We start from the raw sequence: 20,087 nt of genomic DNA, 5'->3' as shown, positions 1-20,087 counted from the left end.
ACGAATATTGTGTTACACGGTGAAACAGCTTTTAGAAAAAAAAAAATACATGATTTTATTTCGATATGTTTGGTTTATTCAATTATCTGTATTGCTGAAGTAGGCAGTTTTACTTTTGTTGTAAAAAAAAAAATCTAGCGGAAGTGCGCTGGCGTCATTTCCGTTGCGCGAAACTAAAACTTTTGCGCTCCAAGACAGCACAAAGACCCCGAAGAAGATGAGTCCGATCACTGAAGCAGTCCGCTAGTTTTCACGGAGCAGAAACGGGATGAGCTGGGAGGTGAACAGTGTGCTGGTGATGGAGGAGCTCAGTCCTTCAGACTTCAGCAGAATTCGCTCCTCGGGTCGCGGATGCCGCTGAGGTTAGCCTCCCGCTCACAACCGCGTCCGTCTGTTAGCTAAAAAAACATCGCTAATAAACAGCTCATTTACCCTTGCTGGACAAGATACGGACAGGAATACAGACAGCTGTGGCTGAATCAGAGGCATCATGAACAGGACAAAACTGAAGAAAACCAAGGTGAGTTGAGAAGGTTTTTAGCTAGCTGATGAGACGTTAACGGTTAAATGTCTGTCACCTGCCATCGGTCATGAACTCAGCTGCGTGTCTGTCTGCTTTGATTGATTTCATTGATCCTGCCAGTGCTGCCATCTTTTTATTTGTCTGGTCATCTTCATAGGATGTCGGAAACAGAAAAACACGTCATTTATGTAGAAACGACGAGAGGTTTGACACAGCTGAGGGTCAATGGTTCATCAGCTGAAGATGCAGCCTGCACCTGCACGTGTTGTCTAAATGAACATGGACGATGATTTATTGCTGTCACCATAAGTTTATCACTGTTGATGATTTGATGTGAAGCTCAGTCAACCCTGCTCCCATTTGAAGCTTTTTTTTTCAGTTTGAAGCGTTTAACTTCCACCAAATGGCTTGAAATGAAATGCTTGTAAATGTTTGCTGCTGTGTGGTTTCTGTCAGGTACCAGGAGGGCAGAAGAACATCTCCTCCTTCTTTTCCTCTCAAAACCCCCAGGAGGTAAATCTGTTTCTCTCATTACGGCCTTTTCCTTGTTCTTTTTGTCTTTTTTTGCCCTTATTTCTTCCTAATCTTGACTAGGGATGTGTGTCATTAGTCATTTAAATGTTGCTCCCTCACTGGTCGGGACCTTTATAATTGACCTTATAGATTAAACTGTGCTGTTTTCACTGTTTTCAGGGGTTTAGTAGTAGTTGACTAGTCTAAGTTTAAACTTTCTTTTAAACATCAGGGAAATTAGTCATAGGAAACATCTCTCATCCTCACAGGACTGTAAAATCTGATATTTATATTATTATTTAATACCTTTACTGATCATTTAGATCCTTGATAATTTTGAGTTCTAACTGATTCGAGTCTAATTGTGAAGTGAACACAGATGTATACTGTTCATTCTACCCAGTAAAAACAATAAGTTCAGATTATTATAGCACTTCACGGTCACTGTCAAGTAAAAGACAACCCATGAAACCAAGCCAACTTTTTCTGTTTTCAGGTACTTTTAGTTTAGCTTCTTTTTCTTTAGTCTGTTTCTGCTCTGCTGTAATGCACTATTGCCTTTCCTTCTGATTTACATCAACATTGTAAACAAAATCTCAGGGTCTTCACGGTTTCCCTGGATTTTCTTTGAGACAAAGGTAGCAAAGGCTGCAGCTTGTGCAGGCACCTCTAGAGTGCTGTGCACTAACGTGAAAAACATTATGATACGATAGTGTATGAAACAATGGAACAAAAGGAGGAAAAATAAAGATTGTGACCAATGATGGTGTTTATTTTGACACAGCAATCAACATTTCAATCCCCTGGATGTTTCTTTCTTTCTTTCTTTCTTTCTTTCTTTCTTTCTTTCTTTCTTTCTTTCTTTGTCTTTATATAAAACAAAGGGACAAGGAGCCTGATGAAACAAAATAGAAAATAAAAATGAATGATGATAAAGAGCTTTCCAATATTACCTGTATCCATTCAAATATTTATGTAAAATAATAGGCAGAAAAAACGTGGTTATGTGTTGAAATACTTATTTGATTGTGTCATTTTTAGGACTTGTCATCTTCCACAAAATTATCCGTCACCGGTGCTTCACTTGCCAAGACTGAACCTCAGATCAAAGATGGTGGAGTCTATACTTTCAGACCCCACTCCCCCTTAAAGAGGAGTATCCTCGGGGCCCTTGATAACCTCCCGCCCTCCTCGCCAGATCTCCTCCTCTCTGTTCCTGAGACCCCAAAGAGTCAGATCAGGCATTCTACCTCAAGTGATCCAAGTCAGCCGAGCCCCCAGCCCAGCAGAGAGGTGGTGAACCTGGACAAGCTCAACCAGCTGTCCCCCATCTGTCGTAGTCCCCGATCCAGAGGGCAGAGTGGACGGAGAGTTATGACCAAGGATGGAGGAAAAACCCAGAGGGAAGAGGGATGTTCTGGCGCCCTAAAAAGACTCCTCAGCCCTCCTCCAGAGTCCCACAATGCCAAGAAACCAAAAACTGCCAATCCACCGGCACAAAGAACTGTGCTCAGTCCCAAAGGGAGCAACATGAAGGTAATAAGGCCTGTGATTGGCCCTGAGGAGACCTTTCATTCCTCCAGTGACTGGTCAGACAGTCACAGCGGAGGTAATGAAACGGTCTTTAATGACAAGAAAAACAAGATCCTGTCACTGACGTCTGTTTGGAAGAGAGACGTCAAAGAGGGCGATGAAAACAGGAAGGATTGTGGTTTTACTGTGATAACAGAGCAGAAAGCAGCTGGAGCGAAAGCCAGTGGAAACCCACACCCTCATCTGGGCGAGGACACTCGCACTCTGACCGCTCACATGGACAAACCAAGCGCACAGACGATCACACCTGCAGCACAGAGAAGTGCAAAAGAGGGAGGGATTGACCTGAACAAGAAAGGAGCTGCAAGAGCCGCAACGGTGTCATCAAAAGGAGACGAGACATCATCAGATCAGCAGCAAGCTGGAGGTACACTCTGTCACCTACTGCATGTTTGGTATAGAATTGTTATTATTTTACAAAAATGCATGTTGCTGACATGATCGGACGTTACACGACTGCGACAAAAACGCAGACATGTTGCAGAATTCTCCTCAACTCGCTTCATTGCATCTTTCATTGAAAAAACTTTCTAAAGCGTTTCTCCTTTGCAAAATGTCTGAAAGACCTTCAGTTAGAAACATGGTGACAGAAGATAACATTTAAGATATTTAATGATATCATAAAATCCCAGATGGCTGTTTACTGTGTGCCATATTATGATAGCCATATCAATGCAGTACACAGTTGTTTTTCTTTCCTGCTAGCTCATCTTTTTTCAATTTTTTTTTATTTTGTTACTTTTTCCAGGGACGTCAGCAGCGTGTGCTGTGGAAGAGAAACTAGACGAGAGCTGGTTTGCAGATCAGATGGATCATGAGGAAGGCCTGGTCACAGCGGATAAATCCAAAAAACCTCGGTGAGAAACGCGTGAACACGCTGGCTGGGACAATGTCGGTGCAGAGTTTGCTCATGTCAGTGATGGAGGGAGAAATGTGAGGCTGAGGCTGGAGCACGTGACAGGTGCGGGAGTGTATGTGCGTTCAAGCCCTGCTAAAAACTTCCCTGATCCCTGATAGTAACCTTATAGTGAGTTTTCGGCTGGAAAGTTGTCAAGACACGTTTATTCTTCCAAGTGTGTGAATTGATTCAGGTTTTTTAAAATGATGCATGGCCAATTATTGAGGGAAAAAAAAGTCTTCTCTGTCCCTACAGGAAGGTGCCAGACCATGTGATCCTCTCTGGAGGCACAAACAACCGCTATTGGGTTTTAGAGGTGGAGGAGAGGCCTGGACACAAAACACTGACTGTCTCATGCTCCAAATCTCTACATCCAACTGAGACGTGTCTGCTGAAAGACGGATGGTAATGGTGGTTGTTAGTGTCTTCTGCTGCTATTTAGTTCCTCATTTTCATAGTAATGTACGTCACATTTTCCCTTTCATTGCCCACATGAAGCCCATATTTGTGAAAGTACCACTTTTTTTTTTTTTTTTAAACGTATATAAAGCAGTCATTTCTTGGGTGTTTTCAGGGAGATGACGCCTGTTTGTCGTGGTGACGTGGTGCATCTGGAGGGCCACTCTGATGGTGGATCCTGGTTAGTGGACAGGGAGCAGGGCTTCCTGGTTTTACTCCCTGACAGCCTCATCTCAGGTACCAGCATCTCCAGCTCCATCCGCTGCATGAGGCGTGCAGTCCTGGGAGACATGTTCAAGGTAAAAGGCTTTACTGATGCAACGTCCTGTTTTTTATGTTGGTTGATTACTGTGCATTTTTCTGAAGTTTCCTATTTTATTTTGAAGTGGGCAGGACACTGTGAACACTAACCGTTATTTCATGTTAATAATGTCACTAGTTCTGGGCGATATAACAGCATAAACCGAACTTTCAACTCTATGGATAGATCTAAGAACCCAGAAATAAACACAACAGCAGCCACTGAGTCAGCCTGCTGCCTCTGTGCCTCTGGTGAGCTCTCACTCAGTGGACAGCAGCATAGCTTCAGAGCAGAGCCTACAGCAGAGGGAATGAGACAGACTTTAGGATGTTTTTTACTGGAGTCAGGGACGACAAGACTCATTATCTGTAAGTGTGACAGAAGTGAGACAGAAAGGGAGACTCTGCCTGCAGTAACTCGCTGCACCCTGTTGATCCACACAGCCAGACTTTATACTAGAGTGCTGAAAGTGAACTTGTGTTGTCCTCCTAAGGTGAGGAAAAGGTAACACAGCGTCAGTTTTATGACAGTGGTTTGGATATCTTAAAAGTGACGACCAAGCGCATGCAAATACGGCCAGTGCCAACCAAGACAGGAAGCACAACAAATCTTAACCTTCACCTTGGTCACAAATCCTACACTCTTTATCTTCTCCTGTTCTTCCTGTTTGCCTTGACGCAGAGTTTCGACGGTGGCTCTAAGCAAATGCTGAACGGCACCATGGTCCACGAAGTCTTCCAGAGAGCAGCTACAGCTAAAGATTTTTCTTTGGGTACGCTGTCAAAGCTGGCTGAACAGGCGCTGCACAGGCCTCAGCACCTTGGAGACATGTAAGTGTTTAGACTGTATTCTGCGGGTGCTGCAGAGCTTTCCCTCTTTGTAATGATGCAAACCACGGTGTTTTTTTTGTTTTAATGAAATAATAAAAACAACATCAGGGATTTGTTGTTAGTGATACTTTGTGATGGATCATCTTATTCATGTGTTTGTGTTTTGTGTGTGTAGGTACAGTTTGGGTGTGAGCCAGGAAGAGATGAAGCAGGAGCTGCATGATTATCTGCCCTCCCTGGAACACTGGGCAAAGGAATACCTCAGCTCCCCAACAGCAAGAGCGATCAGCCTCAAAACGTAAGCACACACACACACACACACAGATTTATAAACATAAGTTCACCTAAAACAAATAACAAAGAGCGAATGAGGCTTGGTCAACTTCACAAGGTGATTCTCTGTCTGTCTCTGTCTCGGTGACCTCAGCCCTAACAACAGCAGAGCTTCGAGCAGGTGTCAGGACTCGCCAGCTGTTGTCACGATTACAGAGCTGGCAGATATTGAAGAGAACGTGTGGTCACCCAGATTTGGTCTGAAAGGGAAAATCGACGTGACGGCACGCGTTCAAATCCAAAGACCACGAAGCGGCAGTCACAGAACCTCGGAGGAGAGGACCGTGCCCCTGGAGCTGAAAACTGGAAGGGAGTCCAACTCGATAGAGCATCGCAGTCAGGTTTGTGGACCACAGCGTGGTCACCTGAGTAAACCTAAACACACACACACACACACACACGTAGACTGATGGGGGCAGGTGAAAAACCAGGTTTACATTGATATATGCGCATTTAAACACACAATCATCAAGATGTGTTTTTCTGTGTGTAGGTGATTCTTTACACCCTGATGAGCTTGGAGAGATACAATCCTGAAGCTGGCTTGCTGCTGTACCTCAAGACTGGCAGTCTGCACCCTGTAGTGGCCAGTCACATGGACCGCAGAGGTACACTATACCTCCATGGGCTTAACCAACCTGCACAACACTAGTAATGAACAATCACATCCAGTATATATATATTTTTTAATCATGATTAATTGTAGAATCTTGTAACATTCTGTAATGCGACAAAATAAAATCAGACATCTAGAAAGAAACTGCTTACCCCCTTCCACGGCTGCCTCTCCTCCATCACCTTTGCTGCTAACCTCTGTTTATCTCAGAGCTGCTGAAGCTGAGGAACACCTTGGTTCATCACATTCACAACTGTGTGGAGAAAGAGGCGGAGCGGAGCCGCTTGTCTCGCCTTCCTGATATCCTGACAGACAGACAGACCTGCCAGTATTGTCCCCAGAGGAGAAACTGTGCTCTATATGAGAGGTAAACTTTTTGAACTGCAGCCATGGGGATCTCAAGTGTTAACATTTTTAAGAAACAGCAGCAATATTTCAACAGTTCATGCAAAAACTGTTGATTCAAAAATCTATTCAAATAGTCGTTAAATGGTCTCATGAAGCTATGATTCCTTCTCTCCATCTCGTCCTCTTTTCCTGACCTCTCTTACCGTCCCTCCTTCCTCTCTCTCTCGACACCTGCTCTCCCCCCTCCTCTTCCTCCAGGGCGGTGGACGGCAGCTCTGCAGACGTCTCCGAGGATGTTGTGCGTGACTTCCTGCAGCAGGAGACGGGTCACCTGACCCCGCCACACCTGAGCTATTTTTCCCATTGGCTGCTGCTCTGTTGCCTGGAGGCTGCCACCATGGAAAGAAAAAACAACCGAAAGCGCGTGTGGCTTCAGACAGCAGAGGAGAGGTGAGAAGGAGCGTTGTTGAGAGCCACACGATTGGATATAAAAACTGTATGAAACACTTTGCAGTATTGGCTTAAATGTCACTGTTTATGCTGTTTAACTCTGTGCACTCTGGCGTGTGTTTCCAGTGAGAAGAATGGGAGCTGTGTGGGGAATGTGCAGCTCAGCGGTCCAGTCACCGTGCAGTCTGAAGGGGTTTTCCTCCATCGTTTCCAGCGAAGCAGCGCAGTGCCGCAGAAGGATCTGGCCAACAGCGGTTTGGCCAGTGGGGATCGCATTGTCGTTAGCGACCAGGAAGGTCGCCTGGTTGGTTTGGCAACAGGCTACTTGTGTGAGGTCAGCAGGACATGGATCAGCTGCACTCTGGACAGGTGAGAGGGGAACCCACGTACACCTGCTGCCTCACAGGGACTTGTTTGGAGTTTTCTTTCACCAGCTGCTCAGTTCAAATCACTTGCCTGATTTGTTGTTTGATGTGTTTTGCAGAGACCTGTCTAACTTCAGAGGTGTGTTGTTTCGATTGGACGGTGATGAAGGTGTGGTGGGCCTCAGCACTCACCTCACCAATCTCTCCAGACTGATGGAAAACAGTCAGGACAGGTAGGTACAGGAGGAGGCAGTATTAAGCTAGGAAATGAACTCCGAGGCAGTTTAACAAAAGGCTCCTCACACTTTTTTATTTTTGGTCTTTGTTGTGTGAAATTGCACATCTGACTTTTTCCTGAAGATGAGGGATGTTCAGAGAAATGTCTGTCTGTGCAGTGATCGTCTGAGGGAGCTGGTTGTTGATCTTCGTCCTCCGGAGTTTATTTCCAACCTCAGTTCTGTTCTGCCAAGAGAGGCCAAGGACACTGTGGCCAACATCCTCAAAGGTGACAAAGCTGCTCTTCTCTGCCTGTCTCCACATGCTTTCTTTTGTCCTTTTTTCTGTTCAGGTTTGCACTACTTCCATTAGTGTGGGGGAAAATGCTATAAAGGAGGACTAGCTTCATTCTTAAATTAGTGTCATGATTTTCCTCTCTGAAGACAGCTCATTCTGTTTGATTCATTTGTGTGTATGTGTGTGTGATCAGGTCTCAACAAACCGCAGAAGCAGGCCATGAAGAAGGTGTTGTTATCCAAAGACTACACACTGATTGTTGGCATGCCGGGCACAGGCAAGACCACAACCATCTGCACCCTGGTAAACCCCTAACTATGACCTATACGCTTGAACATCATCTTCTCCTGAGTGAGAGGAGAACTCTCACCCTCTCTCTCTCACATTTCTCACATCGCACCCTCCACCATTCTCTCTGTCCTCCTCGATCTTCGTCTTTCAGGTTCGCATCCTTCATGCTTGTGGGTTCAGTGTGTTGCTGACCAGCTACACCCACTCTGCTGTTGACAACATCCTGCTGAAGCTGAAGCGTTTCCGCGTTGGGTTTCTGCGTCTCGGGCAGGGACAGAAGGTGAGCTACAGTCTGTTATTCAGCATGTAAAGAACAGTACGGTCATTAAGTCTTCACTTCCAAAATTTGTATGTAATATATAAACTGTCATTTTGTAGAAAAATGCTGCTTCATTCTCTCATTAAAGTGCAAATTGAAGTTATACAGTAATGTGTCAAAATAGCAACATTTGTGGGAGGGAATAATCTGTGTTTGAAATATTAAAGAAATAGTTGACCCACAAAATGAACGTTGTAAGGACACAGAAGTCTAGATCTCTGGTTTTGTGCCTCCAGGTTCATCCAGACATCCTGCCTTACACAGAGGAAAGTACACGGAAGAAGGGAGTTCACACGGTGTCCGAGTTGGAGCAGCTTTACAACAAGGAGGTGAGGAGTTAGACTGTGGAGTATGAAAATCACAACACTTTAACTGATTCACTTCGGCTGAAATAAGCTCTGTTTGGCTTTTTAGAATAGTTGACACCTTATCTCAATGTTTTCCTGTCCAGCTGGTAGTGGGAACCACCTGTATGGGCATCAAGCATCCCATTTTCACACATCGCCGGTTTGATTTCTGCATCGTAGACGAAGCATCACAGATCAGCCAGCCTATCTGTTTGGGACCCCTCTACTATGCCAAGAGATTTGTGCTGGTTGGAGATCACCAACAACTGCCACCAATTGTACAAAATCAGGAAGCCAGGTAACGCGTACATACATACGTACGTGTATGCGTGCATGTTGGGGACAAAGTTATTTCCCTAATTAAACTTATTGTAGTTATTTTTCTTTGTGAGGTTAAACATGAGTCAGTTTTCACAGTGATTTATGGTCATGGACAAATTCTGTGAGGTCATTAATGCAAAGTTAAAAAAGTGTCCATATAGATATCGGTTAGGAATTTCTTTCTGTATTTCTTGAGGTCACTTGGGATGGACGAAAGTCTGTTCAAGCGACTGGAGCTCCACAGTGAAGCAGTGGTCCAACTCAACGTACAGTACCGGATGAATAGGTGAGGCCACACACAGAGACACTGTTTGCTTCAGTAATGCTTCCATTTGAGCTCATGGTGAAAAAACGTACGGAAGAAAACATAATTCTACTATATGACACTACAACTACAAAACAGCATGGCGAGAACGGCTTGGACAATCAAAAGCTTCCCCACCCTGTGATGAATAGCGTGTGCTCTGTGTTTTCAGGCAGATAATGTCTCTCAGTAACTCTCTGATGTACGAGGGCCGGCTGGAGTGTGGATCCGAGAGGACGGCCTCGGCGCTGCTCGCCCTGCCCTTCCTGCTGTCTGTCCTGTCGGAGCTCAGGTCCTGCTCTGAGACTGATCCCCAGCACGACCTGGCTTGGATACAGGCCACATTGTTACCTAGCAACCCTGTTTGCTTCCTAGATTGCTCAATGGTTGGTGTGATACACAGTGCACTTCAAGCAGTGCTTTTTGAACCGTGTTGTGTTGAGGCAGAAATGAGTTGAAAAAAGAAGTTGGTATTTGACTGGAAAATGAAAATGTGAATGAAGGTGCTGGTTTGGGTTGGACTAAAGCGCCTGAGGTCTGTAATCAAGCACTACTGTCATTGTTGCATGGCCTGCAGTGTTTTTAGCTGTTTTAGCAGACGATTGATGTGGCATAGGGCTGTTGCTGTGAGTAAGATGAAGCACATTATGCCAGTCTACATGTTGTTTCTCTCCGCTGCTGCCTTTAGGTGCCAGCACTGGAGTCTGTGGAGCAGGGAGGCATAAGCAATCACACCGAGGCCGCTCTCATTCACAAGCTGCTGTCACTGCTGATAAAGGTACATCAGCAGCCCTGTTGATACTCTGGTCCTGCCTTAATTTTTAGGGTCATTTATTATTTTTAATGCAGTGTAAAAAGTATAGCAGCTTGTTATGGCACTAACCTCTTATTTTTCTTTATTCAGGCCGGGTGTAAGCCCAGTGATATAGGTGTTATCGCCCCCTACAGGCAACAGTTAAAGATTGTCTCTGCTCAGCTGCGCTCCTCTGTGTTCACCGGTGTGGAGGTGAACACAGTGGACAGATACCAAGGACGAGACAAAAGTGTGATTGTTCTCTCTTTTGTCAGGAGCACTGCAGAGGAAGGAACCGTGAGTGTTTCTCTTCCCCAAGGTCCTTTCTCGACTCATCTCAAGCACATGTATAGCTGAGTGGGAGCCCGACCTGATTCTCTCCTGCTTCTCCATTCACAGTTAGGAGAGCTGCTGAAGGACTGGCGTCGCCTGAATGTAGCCATTACCAGGGCTAAACACAAGCTGCTGATGGTGGGCTCTGCCACGACGCTGCGGCGTTACGCACCTGTGGAGAAACTACTCAACCATCTCCAGCAAGAGAACATGATATCCTTTAAATACATGTCATGACTGGGGGCTGCCACTAAACATTTCCTTGTTTAATTTGCAGCACAAATTCAGATACTCTTAAATGGGAGTGCTCCTGGCATCAGTTTTAGCCATTTATTACTAAATCCAGTGTTTTGTGAAGCTGGTTACTGCAGAAGTTCATTCAAGGCTGCTTCAGGTCAGTTTTTGATTGACTTTTGATCGCAGGGCACAAACACTCACACCTAGGGGCAATTTTATAGTCACCAATTAACCTAATGAGCATGTTTTTGGTCTGTGGGAGGAAGCCAGAGTACCCAGGGAGAACCCACGCATGCACGGGAAGAACATGCAAACTTCACACAGAAAGGCCTGACTGGGAATCGAACCAGCAACCTTGTTGCTGTGAGGCACGTGCACTACCTGCTGCGCCACTGTGCAGCCCATTATTTTGATCATGATTATGATTATTCTGTGTCTTTAAGCTGTAATGTTGTTTCTAGAAAGATTTTTCCTGAACCTGTACTTCACATTATCCAGCTCCCGCCTGCTGCACACAAGGCCTTCCCAAGCATCCCCCTGTGACAGAAAACTATGAAGCCATGAAGGTGTTTCAGCTCACCTGGGTCTGTGGAGCAGCCAGTGGCTCTGGACCACCTCCACAGGGCCTGGATTGACTGCCGACTGCTGTCTTGTCCATCCTTGAACACAAAATGCAGCTTAAAGTATTTCAGAGGCTGTGGGCTGCAGGCGCCACTGTCACCTACTGTTGCAGTCCACTTGTGACTATTTTGTGCCCCTCCAAAGAGGCACTTGGTGGACTATAACTAGAGATGCAGCTTAATTATCAACACATGAGGACTGACACCTGAGGAACATGTAGGACTCTGGTCTCTCTCATACTGGTTAAAGATTGTAAGTTTCATTACTGAACAATTATATTATACAAAGCACTTGGAGAAAGAGGGGACTTTATTATTATTGTATTATAAAATGTACATATTGAAACACATGCAATGTTCAGCTGCTGTTCCTGTTGCCACATTTTTTTTGGTTTGGGCTCTAACCATTCACACTGACATGAGTAGCAAACGCTCTTAAATCTAATCTCCAGACTGAACCCCAGCAGCCTTTTATGAGCCAGAGACCTGTTTCCATCTGAAACGCAACTCACTTAAATTAATGGTTAATGTCTATAATGTGAAAATTGTACTGCTGCTATAAGAGGCCACACAGGTAAAATGTGATGAACTGACACTGTGGTGGATTATGGCCTTTGAGCATCAAAGCTCAACTCAGACTGCACACTGACAGTGTTTTAGAATTAACTAACAGATTCATTTGTCAGGTGAATATATTATAGTTCATGTCACTCAGCTACAACAGTCAGATAAGCTCAGAGCTTTCTGTCAGTCCACTGAAATGCAGCCTTTGTGATCAAACTCTACAGTACTGTAAATGGGCTGCACTGGCCTGTAACAGAAAACAAATGGAAACAACAAAACTTTAAAAACATCAGTTTATAATGTTGTACTGTCTGTAAAGGCACAAACTATAGTAAGCCCAAGTTTTTGAGTCAGTTTCTTTGCGTACAGCAGAATAGATGAGCAGATCTAAAGCTTTACGGAGACAGAATGACCTGGTATCATGAGCATCAGTGAGATCTCCAGGAATTTATAGGCGACGACCATTTAGAAAGAAATCAAGTCTGCTCAGACCATTTTGCCTTTGCAATCTAATGTTAATTAACTGATGATTTAACCGATGATCAGTTTACTTGTAACACAACCTCATTTTCCATGTTTTGTGTCTGTATTTTGTCTAATTTTTCTAATACTGTGATTTTGTGAATAAATAATTGAAAAAACAAGATGTTCTTTCCATCCTAGAGTATGTTGACAGGCTTGATGTTTCAGTATCAGTTTGACCAGTCTGGACAATGGGCTGTTTTGCTTTTTATGTAAACCATCTCTTTTTTTTTTTTTTGAGACATAATGACCATCCCCCCCGCTCTGTTCTCGTGTCTTTGTGTCTACAGTGTGATTGTTCCCTGCAGTACAGTCACAGTCTGTCCAGCTATGTTGATTCTTCCGTCGTCTCTCACTTCTAGTTTCAGCTCCCCGCCTCGACTGGAGCACTGGTAAGCTACACAAACACAAAGGGAATAATGAGAGTGTCAGCATGGTTCGGTTCAGTAGTAATGGACTGTTTATAGTGGGAAACAGCACCTGCCATGAGGTAAATGACACTTTGTGTAATGCTTAGTAAAAGTCTATGGCTTACTTAAACTGCACAGGTTCAGAGTTTGATCAAATGTCATTGTGGAAGTAGTTCAATTAATCACCCAACATTTTCTTCTTTCCTAGTTTCATAGACCAGTAGCTACCCAGCACGGTGTGGGCGGAACCTGCACGGAGAAAAGACATTTAACACACATTTATTGCATGAAAATATTTCAAATGTATACACTGGGAGAATGTTTTGCTGTTAGCTGTCCCTCCTTTATATGTTAAAAGGTGGTTGCCACTGATGGATGAGTTGGTTGTCAATGTATTCCTTTAGCTCTGAACAGTAATGACTTCATGAGCTTCTTTAATGATAAAATCCTAACTATTAGAGACAGAATTCATCGGCTCCTGCCGTCAACAGGTACTGTTTTGTCTTCAAACAGAAACCGTAGAAACTGTTACTCAGTCTGTTGCAGTTTTAGACTGTTTTACTCCTGCCGACCTTCACCAACTAATTTCAATAATTTCATCATCAAAATCATCAACCTGTATTTTAGATCCTATCCCGACTAAGCTGTTTAAAGAAGTATTACCTCTAATTGACTCTTCAGTACTAGACATGATCAATCTGTCTTTATCAACAGGCTACGTACCACAGTCCTGAAAAGTAGCTGTGATAAAACCGCTACTTAAAAAGCCTACTCTTGATCCAGGGGTTTTAGCCAACTATAGACCGATATCCAACCTTCCTTTTCTCTCAAAAACTCTTGAGAAAGCAGTTGCCAATCAGCTGTGCGACTTTCTAAATAATAATAATAATAATAGTTTATTTGAGGATTTCCAGTCAGGATTTAGAGTGCATCATAGCACAGAGACAGCACTGGTTAAAGTTACAAATGACCTTCTAATTGCATCTGATAAAGGATTTGTCTCTGTACTAGTCTTATTGGATCTTAGTGCTGCATTTGACACCATTGACCATGGCATCCTATTGCAGACACTGGAACATTTCATTGGCATTAAGGGAACTGCGCTAAGCTGGTTTAAATCCTACCTGTCAGATCGCTCTCAGTCCTCTGTGCTCACTAAAGTCAGCTATGGAGTTCTGCAGGGTTCTGTGCTTGGACCAATTCTATTCACCTTATATATGCTTCCTTTAGGTAAGATTATCAGGAAGCACTCAATAAATTTTCATTGCTATGCAGATGATACCCAGCTATATTTATCAATGAAGCCGGAAGAAACCAGTCAGTTAACTAGACTACAAGCATGTCTTCATGACATAAAGACCTGGATGACCTGCAATTTTCTGATGCTAAACTCAGACAAAACTGAAGTTATAGTAGTAGGTCCTAAACATCTTAGAAAGTCACTTTCTGATGACATAGCAGTTATGGATGGCATTGCGCTGGCCTCCAGCACCACTGTAAAGAATCTGGGAGTCATCTTTGACCAAGACATGTCCTTTCACTCCCATGTAAAACAAATTTCAAGGACTGCCTTTTTTCACCTACGTAATATCGCAAAAATCAGGCATATTTTGTCTCAAAATGATGCAGAAAAACTAGTCCATGCATTCGTAACTTCCAGGCTGGATTATTGCAATTCCTTACTATCAGGCTGCCCAAATTCATTGCTGAATATTCTCCAGTTGCTCCAGAACGCTGCAGCACGTGTTCTGACAAAAACCAGAAAGCAAGATCATATTTCTCCAATACTCGCCACTTTGCACTGGCTCCCTGTAAAGTTTAGAATAGAGTTTAAAATTCTCCTCCTTACTTACAAAGCCATAAATGGCCAGGCACCTTCTTATCTTAAAGAGCTCATAGTACCTTATTGCCCCACTCGAACACTTCCCAGAATGCAGGTCTACTTATGGTTCCTAAAGTCTCAAAAAGCAGAACAGGAGTCAGAGCATTTAGCTATCAAGCTCCTCTCCTGTGGAACCATCTTCCAGTCTTTGTCCGGGAGGCAGACACTGTCTCTACATTTAAGAGTAGGCTTAAAACTTTCCTTTTTGATAAAGCTTATGTTATGATTCTGGCTTCCTGTCTCTCCCTGTGTGTCTCCTCTCCCTTTTTCCCTGTGTGTGTGGCTGTCTTTCTACCCCTGGCGACGTGGCTGGGCAGCCCCTCACCTGCTGCCAGCTCCTCCCACTGCGACTCACCTGCAGTCACTCTCCCTCATCAGGGAGAGTATTTAAGGCATGAACCTGCTCCTCTTCCTTGCCGGATTATTCCTCGATCTCCGTGTCGATGTTTGGTTGGTTCGTAAGTACAAGTCTCTTTGTCTCTCTCTATTTCAGATATACGTCTTTTGTTGTCCACATTTTTCCAGCCATTAAGTGTGCTGTGTTTTTCTTTGTTTTCAGTGTCTGCCTGCCGCTTCCACGCGTGCCTCGTGTCATACCCGCTTCGTCAGGGCTCCTTCAGTTTATCCACTCCGTTTGAGTGCGTCTTTTGTTTGTTCATTATCCGCTCGTTGAGCGCGTTTTCTGTTTTCCTTTTTATTAATAAATTCGGCTTTGATTTACACAATCTGTTTCGGGTCTGCATCTCTGGGTCCTATTACTCGGCGGCTGTACAGCCTCCTAACAGCTTATAGTTAGGGCTGGCTCAGGCTTGTCCTGGACCAGCCCCTAGTTATGCTGCTATAGGATTAGACTGTCGGGGGACCTCCAAAGATACACCGAGCTCCTCTGTCCTTCTGTCCCTCTCCATCTGCACGCTTTCATGTCCTACCACGGCGTGTTACTAACTTAGCTCCTTCCCCGGAGTCTCTGTGCTTTGTCGTCTTGCAGGTTCCAAAGTGGCTGAATCTGGATTGTGGATTGCATGACATCCACTGCAACTGCTACTGCTGTTATTACATCCACTGTCACTGTTACTGTGACTGCATGTCTGTCTGTCTGTCTGTCTCTCTCTCTGATTGCATGTCTGTCTGTCTGTCTCTCTCTCTCTGATTGCATTTCTGTCTGTCTGTGTCTGTCTCACTCTCTCTCTCTTGCTCTTCCTCTCTCACCCAACCGGTCGAGGCAGATGGCCGCCCACCCAGAGTCTGGTTCTGCTTGAGGTTTCTGCCTGTTAAAAGGAAGTTTTTCCTCGCCACTGTCGCCAAGTGCTTGCTCATGGGGGAATTGTTGGTTCTCTGTAGATAAAAGAGCTTGGTCTGTACCAGCTCTATATGGAAAGTGGCCTGAGACAACTTCTGTTGTGATTTGGCGCTATACAAATAAAATTGAATTGAATTGAATGGCAGCCTGCCAAACATTGTTGGCGAACCCTGGATCACACACACACACTGCCACCCAACGAAGAGTGTGTAGTGCTAGTTGTATTAGTCTACCAGTGACAGGATCCTCGGGGATGCCATTCCATGGAGAAAAGTATCTGGAGTAGAAGTCGTATTCTGGCTGGTAGTCCGGGGATCCTATTGGTAGATACAGATGGACACTTTTTTTAGTTAATTATATCATGAAAGACTCTGTATGTCTTAATATTTGCACCACTGTTAACTTGAAATTACACACAACCTAAGTCATAAAGCTGTCCAACAGTGTCCACCTGGTTGAGCTACAGGATGTCATTTTCAGCTCTGGTTACCTTTTACGGTGAGGATTAGCCCAGTGACTCTTCCACTCGTCTCACTTCCCACAAGAGAAGCAGAGTCAACTTTCAGACTGGCCAGCACTGACCTGGAGAAAACACACATGCAGCACTTCAGCAGAGTCACAAACAAGCTTGAAAATAGTGGGATCTAGGAAAGCAAACCACCACAGACGAGCTTGTGTTTGAGAGGTCAGTGGTTTGAATTTCAGGCTGGCTGTGGGTAGTTTTATGGAGATGTGAGTGAGTAACCAGCTCTCCAGCAAGGCACTTTATCCCTCTTGCCCCTGTGTACTTATATCTACTGGTATGCGTGCGTGCATGTGTTGATTGTAACCTGTCACAGCTGTCAGCCAGTCGAACCAACAGTTTTTTAGTGTTGGAGCTCAGACAGACATCCTGGATTGGGTTGTTTCCAACCGCAGCCTGTATCACACATGCAGTGGTAGAGACACAAGTGAGCATGCGCACACAGGAACATCATCACACTGGCACATACATATAGAGGGGTTAATGCAAACCATGCACCAGGAAAGGTGAACTCACAGCCACACTAAGTGTCTGTTATAAAAGTAAAAGTCTTACTGACCTTGATGATGTCTCTGAAGTCATTGGGGTTCTTAGAGAAGGGATTTTTAGAAAAAAGCTGTTAGAATAATAACATTTTGTAGACTTTTGAAATAGTTTGCAAAGGTACTGAAAAACTTTCCTCTGGAAAATCTCCCATCTTGCAGTGCTAATGCTAATGCAGCTCCAGCTGTATGTTACATAACTGTAGGATGTTGCAGAGTTTCTGGGTCTCACAAAAGCTGTTTTCTTAATAGTGATGCCAGTTTACATCAATGTGTTGTTGGGAATGAAATTTGTTTCATTGAATGTCTGTCACTGTGTTGTTTTCTTTCTAGCGCTGAGTCGCATGGTGTTGATTATAATTTCATACCTTTTAGCCCTGCAGGTCCACAATGTATCCTTCACTTCTTGACATAAATACACATGGAGAGACAAATAATTGAATCTCTAATAGCAAATGTCTGCCAGGATTGCCTGGTCCTGTGACTTAGTCCTGCTGTGTTTATCTGAACACATACTGTACCTCCTGGGTGGGTGGGTGGAGAGGAAAGTCCATGACATATCCGTCCCCCTGCTGGGTGACAGCCAGATCTCCACTCCTGGTCTCAAACACCAGGGTGGGATTCAAGTTCTCTAACAGACATACACATAGAATATTATGCTCACAGGACAGCATAAACTCGGTTTACTATGTTTACATGTAACTGATCAATGTGGCTGTACTGCCTAACAATTATTTGTCATTTCTTGTGTATAGCTGCGCTGTGTTTTTTCTTGGACGAGGCTATGTTAAAGTGAAGTTAAACACTGGTTGAAGTTAAAGTTTGTGGATTTTCTGTGTGTCCTTTGTTCCAAATCAAGCCAATACTTAAACTGGAAATAAAACTTGATATGCTGTCCATGCAGGTGTGTGTGTGTGTGTGTGTGTGTTTGTTTTGTATCTCACTCTTTTGCTGGAACAGCACTGCTGCAGAGGCCAGAGTGGCGTGACCGCACAGATTCACTTCATTGGTTGGTGTAAACCATCGAAGGCAGAACCTTGATGCTGTTAATCACGTCACAATGTCAGACAGGCGCTTTAACACACACAGACTTTAACATGAGGTCTACACATATGGTGACTGTCCCCAGAGTGCGACATTTAAAAACACTCCTTTTCTTGTCTGAATCTAAAATGCCATGGTGTTGTGTTAATGTGAGTAGTAAGTAATTACTGAGCGGCAAGCACAATGAAACAAAGGCAGACTGAGTTATGTTCACTCAAGACATACACGATGCTAATTCAGTGATGACTGCCTTTATACCAAATATCATGTAATGTAATCCTGTTTTTTAAGATTCATGCAGTTTATCGGACTTAAAAAAGAAATGCAATGTTTGTAAAATTGATTATTTTTAGGTATTGATTATAGTTAATTTGCCTTCAACAGGTTTATAATTATTAGCAGGATTATTGCATGTAAACTGTTAGTCGGTGACTACATGCTGTTTGAGGTGCATGTATAGTTGTGAAGTATCGTTATCAGATAACATGAAGTCTGAGTCTTGTTTAACTTCTGGGGTTAGATAGGATGACTTTGCTTGAAATGTTGACATTCCTCTCTGTGCAGATGTACCATGTGTGACCGACCACACGCTGCATTTTTAACTGACAACTCGTTGCATTGTTCTTCCCATACCCAACAATGCAAGTCTTAGCTGTGTGTTCAACATTGTAACCTGCCAGACTGCTGAGGACAGGTGTTTTTTCGGTTTGTGCACGCACAAGAAAACACAGGGGCAAAATGGCCTCACTAAACTGAATGTCTTTAACAATGTCCAACTTGTCATTCAGCCTGTGGTCTTTATAGGCACTTTATTATCTTCAATGATTCACATGTGTAATATATAAGAGCAACTATTTCTCATCAGTATACCAACAATTTTCCCCTGTGAAGGCATAAACTTGAAATGAGGGTTGTCCAAACTTGCAGATACTTCCTGCACTTTACTCTGAAAGTAAAATTGTAATTCCTTTGTCTGCTATGCTTCATGCACCACAGTCACAGTACATAGAGCAGTTTGTCAATGAGTATATTCCCTTAAAAATTAACTGTGCACATCAGACACTGTGAGATTTCTGCACAACATATCTAAAGGATGATCTGTTGCAAAATTTGACATGAATATTAGCAAACATCAGAGGCTGAACTAAAAAAAAAAAAAAAATGTAATTGTGCATAGCATCAAATGTTTGCAAATTACCATGAAATAAACTTAGAAACCACGTCCTAGTCAAACCTTTGGATAGAGTGATTTTTTTTGGCTTGTTTGGCTTTATGTTTTAAGCCCCATTACTGTTGGGGCTCTCATAGCAATATCACTATGTTCTTTATTCCAGCGAACACTTGATAATAATGTGTAATAATTGTTATAGTCAGTAGCCACTAGCAGGTATTTATATCTTTTTCTTGTGTCTTTACAGTGACCAAAATGCACTGAATTGCAGCTACGATCCATAATTATTGCTGAAACGCTGATATATTGAACAGAAATGATCTGACCTGTAGAAAAGTTATCAGAGGGGTTGATCCTGGTGATGAAAGCCGTTTCTGACAGGTTCATCTCTGCTGCTATCTTCTGATACAAGTCATCACTTAGCTCCTGTTAGAAACACATGCATAATATACGAATACAAACCTTGTGTTGCGACATGTTATCTTTACACAGATAGAGAGATTAAAAGAAATTGAAGGAGCAGCTGGGATCCTTGAACAAACAACCAAATACACACTTCAGAAGCAGCAAGTTGAAGCATCTTCTTCAATGCTGCTATATTTTCTAAAGCCCAACTGGAGGCTGCCACAGTCTACATTATGACATGACTATACTTTAACCTAAATATTCTTACTCACATGCATAAGTGGACAAATTGCCGCAGGGTTTCCCTTGAACGGTGAATTAGTGAAGGCATCTAGTGTAAATACAGGGATCTCCATTATGTTAAGACTAAATCTGAAAGTGACTTGAAAATGAGAGTCTCCCGTGATTATGGAGGTG

General features: G+C 43.6%; 2 protein-coding genes across 2 annotated transcripts; one reads left to right on the top strand and one right to left on the bottom strand.

Annotated features, from left to right (window-relative positions):
* Positions 1–222: 222 nt before the first annotated feature.
* On the top strand, positions 223–11,437 carry dna2 (DNA replication helicase/nuclease 2). Its single transcript, XM_070964156.1, has 25 exons — positions 223–520; positions 980–1,036; positions 2,078–2,996; positions 3,378–3,486; positions 3,783–3,932; positions 4,102–4,285; positions 4,969–5,117; positions 5,293–5,415; positions 5,545–5,791; positions 5,944–6,058; positions 6,277–6,433; positions 6,673–6,864; positions 6,991–7,233; positions 7,349–7,462; positions 7,625–7,734; positions 7,936–8,045; positions 8,185–8,313; positions 8,589–8,681; positions 8,804–8,997; positions 9,217–9,306; positions 9,497–9,710; positions 10,013–10,102; positions 10,229–10,414; positions 10,517–10,663; positions 11,177–11,437. The coding sequence occupies exons 1-25, from the start codon at positions 491–493 to the stop codon at positions 11,228–11,230; spliced, it is 4,206 nt and encodes a 1,401-aa protein (XP_070820257.1). The 5' UTR covers positions 223–490; the 3' UTR covers positions 11,231–11,437.
* Positions 11,438–12,671: 1,234 nt separating this feature from the next.
* LOC139334423 (phenazine biosynthesis-like domain-containing protein 1) lies at positions 12,672–20,026 on the bottom strand. Its single transcript, XM_070967291.1, has 10 exons — positions 19,943–20,026; positions 19,592–19,691; positions 17,995–18,093; positions 17,572–17,681; positions 17,068–17,097; positions 16,816–16,904; positions 16,476–16,567; positions 16,219–16,302; positions 12,990–13,052; positions 12,672–12,790 (listed from the first exon to the last, which is right to left on the bottom strand). Exons 1-10 carry the CDS (start codon positions 20,024–20,026, stop codon positions 12,678–12,680), a joined length of 864 nt encoding a protein of 287 aa, XP_070823392.1. The 3' UTR covers positions 12,672–12,677.
* Positions 20,027–20,087: the final 61 nt, after the last annotated feature.

The sequence above is a fragment of the Chaetodon trifascialis genome, chromosome 1, assembly GCF_039877785.1.
Source record: "Chaetodon trifascialis isolate fChaTrf1 chromosome 1, fChaTrf1.hap1, whole genome shotgun sequence".
Lineage (NCBI taxonomy): Eukaryota > Metazoa > Chordata > Actinopteri > Chaetodontiformes > Chaetodontidae > Chaetodon > Chaetodon trifascialis.
This window is presented reverse-complemented; position numbering and strand designations above follow the sequence as displayed.

What these genes read in the sequence shown, in the direction of transcription:
- dna2 (XM_070964156.1), top strand. Translation starts at nt 491, where the DNA reads ATGAACAGGACAAAACTGAAGAAAACCAAG. An exon ending in TCCTGGGAGACATGTTCAAG is followed by an intron (nt 4,286 to 4,968) that starts GTAAAAGGCTTT and finishes GCCTTGACGCAG; the next exon opens with AGTTTCGACGGTGGCTCTAA. An exon ending in AGAGCGATCAGCCTCAAAAC is followed by an intron (nt 5,416 to 5,544) that starts GTAAGCACACAC and finishes CGGTGACCTCAG; the next exon opens with CCCTAACAACAGCAGAGCTT.
- LOC139334423 (XM_070967291.1), bottom strand. Translation starts at nt 20,026, where the DNA reads ATGGAGATCCCTGTATTTACACTAGATGCCTTCACTAATTCACCGTTC. An exon ending in TCCACCCACCCACCCAGGAG is followed by an intron (nt 17,098 to 17,571) that starts GTACAGTATGTG and finishes CCCTTCTCTAAG; the next exon opens with AACCCCAATGACTTCAGAGA. An exon ending in AGGAAAGAAGAAAATGTTGG is followed by an intron (nt 12,791 to 12,989) that starts GTGATTAATTGA and finishes GTGTTTGTGTAG; the next exon opens with CTTACCAGTGCTCCAGTCGA.